We start from the raw sequence: 7500 nt of genomic DNA on the forward strand, positions 1-7500 counted from the left end.
TGGAGTTAAAATAATGTAGAAGTGATTACTGACGAACAGTACTAAAGCAGTAGGGAAAAGAAAGACTCAAATGTCAGGCTTGTGTGGTATTCGAACCCATCACTTAAATACCGGTGCAGCGCCCTACCAATTGAGCTACAATCTTGGACAAAACTGTTGGGAAAAATTCGGATGTGAACATCGTTGAACATGCACTAACAAACAAAGCCCATGTTCCCCCCTCCCCCGTACCAATGTTGCTAATGTGTTAAAAAGTACTGTACAAGCCTTTGGCCGTTTTATAACCAACACTGGATAATAAAGGGGAGGGGGGAAAGTATGGAGTATGGAGAAGTTAATCTTTTACAACACAGACAGATAAGGGTATGACCATTTTATAGCGGTGTATCCTATTTTCCCAACGAGTTTTGTCCAAGATTGTAGCTAACAAGCCAGCTGGTGCCGGTAACTTGGTAATAATTAAATAAATGATGAATGAATTAATGAATGAATGAATTAATTAATTAATAGTACGATTCAGAGAATTTCTTTTGAAAACCACGATCTCATTATTCTTGACTGTATTACTCAGAGTAACAATTAAATGTCGTTGAACAATTAATGGTCTAACTCCGCAAACCAACCAATCTAGATAATTTATTAAATCGATATCTCCGCAGATTAAGTTCTTCTTTTTTTAAAGGAAATTTTGGTCACATTTTGTATATTTCCATGCTTTTGAAAAGATCTTCAAATCCAAGATGAAGGGATAATGAGAAGCCTAAACGCTTACCTTTTTTTTCACAGCTTCGCCCTTCCCATCCCAAATTGCATACGCAAAATCCTTTGACGCACTTCCCATGGTCGGTTGAGCAATTGAGACAAGAGCCTGTCGACGAAGAATAACTGTATTTGATGACAGATCACGACTAAGTTGTATCATCTCCAGCAGCATAACACTGTGTTTCGTTAAATCTCCAAGAATTTTCATTACAGAGCTTTTTGTAACACAAGAGTTTTAGGGCGTTTAATTATTCTGGGGAGAAAGTTGAAAGTTTCACTTTCTGATCTTACGTACGATAGGTCGAAGAAAGTACTGTAAGCCATGAAGAAGGGAATCTACAATTAGAAAGACTCCAGGCGGCAGGATACAGTGATAGAAATCGATGTAAGCAATAAAATAAAATGAAATACCTTGATTACAGCTTTTTCCTACCCAACCATTTATGCATTTGCAAGTTCCATTGATACATCTTCCTTTACCTGAACATTTGTCTGGACAACCTGTGTTATTGAAAAAACAACATTTTCTTATATGCTTTTTACAAGGCAATTTTCGTAAAATTAAAATGTTGAAACCAAACGTTTTCGGCTGTTTGCATGATCAGTCATCTCTATCCTGTTATTGCAAGAGCTTAACTAATTCCACAAGATGTCCTAATTTAATTGTTTTCGGATACAATGGAGCTAGCTTATACTCTCCTTTCATTACATTGTGCCCTTTCTGGTCATGTTAATGGCGCAGTGACAGTGGTAACGAATGATATCATTATCAGTTGCTGACTCGTAAAGTAATGTATAGTGTTGCGATTCTTGAGGAAGATCATGGAAGAAACAACTTACCCTGTTTGAATTCTTCTTGATCGGTGAATGTTGTATCATTTGTAACAGCAACATCATATATGCAGCTTTGTAAATTGCTGTCGGAAATGTTCAGTGACGTACACATACTTGTTGCCAGCTGTTAAAGTAAAGTGCATTAATAGGAAGGACGATATATTTAAAAGGGCCATGGCAAGAACTTTTACAACTGAATTTAGCTAGCTACTAGGGATATAACCCCAAATAACCGTCGAGTTACCCCTCTTGTCGAGGAACGTCATTAATGGCAATCCCACTATGATTTCTTCTCCATTCAGGAATATAATTGAAGTCTTGGAAATCAATTTGTATACGAGAAAATGTTCTTCTTTGGTTTTTTTTTCTTTTTTTTTTCCGACCCGAAGTTTAAACGTGCTGTTGTACGCATTGTTAGTGATCTAATGGGGTGTGAAAGTAGTTGCCAAATGGATAGCGCTGCTTTGTTCTCACATGCGTACCCTTGGTATGTACCTTAAAAGAACGCGAAAACAAAATATCAGGGTGTACCTGAAGAATAAATTTATTTTTACCTCTAACAGAGACTGTGAAATTCCTTGTAATGAGTAAATTGGGCGGAAGTTTGGATCCATATACGACAAGTCCATGATGTCCTTAGGATAAAAAGTCGACGAAGTCCATGAAGTCCAAGAATTACGTTCCCCTGATCCTTTATGACTATTCTTGATTCTCCCTAAGCAAGAAATGTTTTAATTATATGTTTTAATTACCTCCAACAAAAAAAAAAAAAATTCGAAGGGCGCAAATTGGGATGTTCGATTCATGGACAGCGCTTCAATTTACAGAAACAAATTACCTACGAAAAAAAAAATGTTTTGATAAAGAAATGATTCGTATGTGATGAAACACTCACGATCCAACCAATTTTGACAGGGGAAACAAATGGATTGCGCGGCCAACCTCTTCCACCTTACGTTAAATGTTTCCAAGGAATATTTTATTAGGAAAAGATGGAGTATGAATAAAATACACTAGAGAAATTATTTTTAAGATTATCATAATGGATTGTTGTCTCTGATGCTATCAAAGATAATAATTGTTTATTGCATGTGAACAATTATCTTTAGTGTTTAGGGTTAAATACTCAGCATAGTGATTACGATAATCTGTCAATTAGGTTTACGTACTTATTTTAAACGGTTAGCATTTCAGGAGGTGTATGACAACTGCAGACTGCCTACAAATAGCGCTGATAAACGGTATGTAAGTCTATAAAGCGCCTATTTCGAATACCGCTGAGAAGCAGTATTTAAGTCTAAGCACCCATTTGCCAGTTAGGGTTAGTCTGCAGTCTGCAGTCTGCAAGTGTCAGACACTTCCCGGTAAGGGATTCGCACGCATTATAGTGATTGGAGTAGTCACTTATTTGCAGTGTTTAGTCTAAAACAACCGTTGTCTTGGTTTTTGGGTTACGAATATTCGTTCATGATTGGTGGAAGTAAAGCATTTTTTCAAATGTAGGTTAAAGAGCTTTAATTTGTAAAGAAGCTGTGGTGCTGTGTCAGTGGGGAATGGAGAAAGGAAAGGGTTTATCAACTGAGTGGATATGGCAAATTGACCACTGTAATGAAATTTAAAAGCAGGCGTATTGGGTGTTAGCTCTTCGTCAGAGTTAAACCCTATTCTGTCTTTCACAAGTAGAACTACTCCTCATAAGGAAAAAAACAGTGATGTTCTTTAATCATTCCTTTGGCAATATAACTTGTATAATACAAGATTCATAAATATTTGTCTCTCAGATTTTAAATTAAAAAGAGCATTATACAACTTGAAAAGTAACTACATTACCATTAAACGTAACATGCAATGGTATTATTTGTGCTGTTAAAGTATTAATAAACTACAATTTATCTTGAAAGAAAATTACTCATTTTGCAGAATGGTCTGTTTACAAGATGAATGTAAAGGAAATTTCTTTGAAACAATCGAGAGTAAGATAGGTAGCACTGCACAAGCTTAATGTTCTAGGAGAAATAAGTCATTCGACTTCTCTCAGTTATTTTTTCGTAAGAGCATTTTGGAATGCAAGGGTGACATTTTACCATCAAGTCGATCTCTATCAAACAGAGGAATGTTGGAGATGCCATTGGTTGTTGGGCATTTTCTGTGCATGGCTTGAATCTGCCATATGTGGCTCTGGTGTCGTATGGCACATTTGTGCATAACTCAAACTTTTGACCGAGGGTGGCCTGGGGTGAACACTGAATAAAATACTTATTTATAAATTATTCGGAAGAATTTGCATCAACTGCTTGCATGGTTAAGTGGATGAAGGAGTAAGCAGCAGATCCAGAGGTAGAGACTCGAAAATCAAGCTTTTTTTTTGACAGTTGATTTGAAAAAAACAGTTTCGAAAATTTAAACTGGTTTAAAAAAAAATGAACCGGTTTCAAAACAATTGAAACCAATTACAAAATTAAACCACAACAAATTATATGCCTGCTTCGTCAGTATATTGGTCTGTCTCCACAAAACAATTCCAACTAGAAAACATGTTCTTGTTGAAACTGATTTAAACAAACCACCAAAAACAACGCCAACAATAAATTTAAACAAACAAACAAATGACGAGAAAATGTGGCTTTTTAAGTGAGCTTTATGGATAGTTTAGACAAAGCGTAGACAAAAGCACTTGCTTACATGATTCTGCAAACTGTATGGCATCCTCAAAAATTGTCCCATCAGATCCTAAGAAGTCATTTGTTGCGTTATTGTCCATAAAGCCACACAGTCCCTCAGTATGACTTTTGTAGGCAGCGGTTGGTGAAAAGACCACATTCAGGTACTGCCTCTTCATCACACGACTATGCTTGACATCAATTGTAACAGTCACTCCTACCAAGTAAATCAATTCTCAAATACTATTTCAATCACCAGTTTTCTGGATGTACCAAAAATCAGTTTTGTCTTGTGCTTGTTACATATTAACGGCTTCTGAGCTAAGACTATTTATCATTGCCTTCGCATGTTTAATGTTTGTTTAGATGTTTTAAGCGGTGCCCCAGAATTTTCCTAGTAAAGCCTCAGCTATAAGTTTCTTCTTTGTTTCAGCTCCAGCTTAATTGATCAAGACTTTCTAACCATGTGCTTTTAGCGGATAACGGCACTTCAAACATTCGTCGCGCAAGACCAAGAATGTCACAACCAGATTAATTGAAGAGGGCGAATCTGACCATATTCAGGAAGTAAAGGTTAAATATAAATGAGTGGCTTTAAAATAAAGTAAGTGACATAAAATAGAATAATTGAGAAACTGGTGATGAACCTTCCGCAATCACACAACCAAGATACTGTAGCTCAATGCCCACTTCCTCATTATCGGGAAAAGTATTAACCTCAAACGCTCACAGAATGTTAATTCCAACAACTGTTGTGTTGTGTACAACGTTTAAATGTAGTTTTAGTAAAGTTTTTTTCTAGTTGACGATAGCCTGAAACTTGTTTGTTTTTCAATATTTGCCCCTTACAAGACAACCTGACTAAAAAACTGAAAACTATTATGGCAAAATTCGTAAATAAGGTCTTTTGTTCGATGACACTAACTTCGATGACTTCTCACTGACGTGAAATACTTGATCAGTTGTTACCTGACTCGTACTGCAGAGAAATCAGGACAACACTGTTTTCCTCTTCTTCGAAGGCAAACCGCACTTGGCGATCCATCAAAACAGAGCCATTGTCTATTTTAATAGGTTCAGAGGAATTTGTAGTGACATTTATCAAGGATCCGTCGATTCTGGAAAGCGAAGAAGCATTTAGAAATTCACTGAAAAGCCTTTAATCAAAGCGACAGAAAAAGGGGGAGTACAAAATATACTCTGCACACCTGGCAATAGGTGAATCTCGCGCTCTTTCAGTCTTAATCGTCATAACGGTCACCACGCTCTTTCCTGCCTTTAGTGACACTCCACCAATCAGAGAAGCTCGCTCGTAGTAGAAAAGACGGAACTGAAGTCCAAAATCGTTATGCTGGCTTCTACAACCCCAGAATTCTCCAATGCCAAAAAAGTCAAAGTCCACACCTAATGTATCGGACATGATAGTGAAAATAAAGCGTGAGTCTAAATCCAACAGACTAAACAAACCTGTGGATCGTCTCTGACATAGCACACAATCAACAACGTTACAGTCCCTCCCTCCTTATAACCTTAAGGTCTCGATATATTTTACCTAAATGTCCACTGATACCAATAAACGCCAAATGGTGCCTCACAAATGCTTTTGTCCATGGGATAAGCGTGATGCACAGGCTGGTGTCAAACCACTGGTCTACCATTATTCGGATTGAGATACCGATCAAAGATCAGCGCGTCAAGATTCTTTAAGCACCCTTAAATGTATTTTTTTGATATGAAACTATTGGTATTAGAATGTTTTTACAGTGGCCAAGAAGATCGTGTAATGTAACTGAATGTGCTTGCATAATTTAACACGCCTCTTACTTGACCTCAAGTGGGTACGTTCCACATGTGTGCTTTTTTTTTTTTTTTGAGAATGATCAAACAGGTCAAATTACATTTTGCAAAATGTTGACATGTAAGCAGCAATCGAGTTGATAGACTCTACAAAATTCCATGAATGTTGTTATACTCTATGTTGCACGCTCAAATGAGATAATTTTTAAGTTTTGTTATGGTAAGATATGTAAATGAAGTGTCTACTAACCATCTAAGGTCTCCAGATGAGGGTCACCTCTTCCCCTTGCAGATATTATTTCACAAAATTCGCCCTCCCATCCTCCCCAACAGCGGCACACTGCTCCGCATTCTGAAGCAATTTGAGGCTCTCCATTCTTAAAGCAATCTGAAGGAAAAATAGCTCATTTTATTCAGGGTCCAAGAGGTGACGTTTTTAGTATGACTTTACTTAGAAGACCTAACACCACAGGTCAGAATGCCCTTAACCTGGATTACCTTCCGGTACCACGTAATTGGCTTGGTGGGTTGCGCATGATTCTTCCCAGCGACGTAACGTGTCCAAAAGAGCGCGTATTCTTTTTATTCTGAGCAAACCGTATGCTGTTCATCCCCTCCTTCATCTATTATGGTGCTATATTGAACGCAATGCTATGCCTCACATTCCAAAAATAGAACAAGTTTAAGAATAACAGGTCTATTCCTAGTATTAATGTTCCCGAATAGTCAAGCAACACAACCGGGAGCTGACGTTTTAAATGTTAGAGACATCATTTTTTTTTTAAATATATATATATCTTTACGGTTTCCGACTTAAACTTAAGTATCGACATACTTTGCAATGCTTCCCTGTCAGGCTGATTACAGTTAACTCCCACTCGTAATCCAGCACAGGCATGGTTTAATCCGCAGGGAGGTCCCGGGGTCTTGCCTGGTCTGGAAAAGAAATCATCGTTATATTCATGTAAGAGCGCTAAAATCCGTAGAATGGTGTCTGGTTTACAAAATGAGATCTTCAATTATGAGCTGTTGTGTGCTAAGGAAATATTCTTATTTTAGGGTCTGTAACGGCTACATGATTTGACAATTACGTGCAAAAATAGTTAAATAATAGCTTAAGTTTCTAGCACCAGTATGTGCGTGATAAAAATGCTAATGCTATGAATGAATGAATTAAATGGATGAATAAATGTGCTGAGCCCAGCTTTCCAGAGGACCCAGAGTTGAACAAACGTTTTTGGGAAATAAATACATTATAAATAAAGAATACAGATAACAACATCTAAATAGGCAGTGAGTTGGGATCATCGAAATAGCAGAGGCTAATCTAGTGGGTGATCCCAATGGAATACAATATTACACATTGCATTAAAAATAACTTCTTTATGACAAACAAGTATTTTTCCATGCGCTAGGCTAGGTAATTAATAAGTATACAAATGAGCAT

The 7500-nt window shown here is 37.1% G+C and overlaps 1 protein-coding gene across 1 annotated transcript in view; it reads right to left on the reverse strand.

Moving 5' to 3' along the window:
• LOC138028796 (uncharacterized) overlaps positions 1-7500 on the reverse strand; it is a 52858-nt gene that overhangs the window by 6639 nt on the left and 38719 nt on the right. The window contains 9 exon segments of the mRNA XM_068876417.1: positions 773-868; positions 1174-1263; positions 1603-1720; positions 2151-2311; positions 4279-4473; positions 5226-5374; positions 5465-5660; positions 6304-6441; positions 6889-6989. Coding sequence (XP_068732518.1) covers positions 773-868; positions 1174-1263; positions 1603-1720; positions 2151-2311; positions 4279-4473; positions 5226-5374; positions 5465-5660; positions 6304-6441; positions 6889-6989 — 1244 coding nt within the window.

Source organism: Montipora capricornis, chromosome 13 (assembly GCF_036669925.1).
Source record: "Montipora capricornis isolate CH-2021 chromosome 13, ASM3666992v2, whole genome shotgun sequence".
Taxonomy (NCBI): domain Eukaryota; kingdom Metazoa; phylum Cnidaria; class Anthozoa; order Scleractinia; family Acroporidae; genus Montipora; species Montipora capricornis.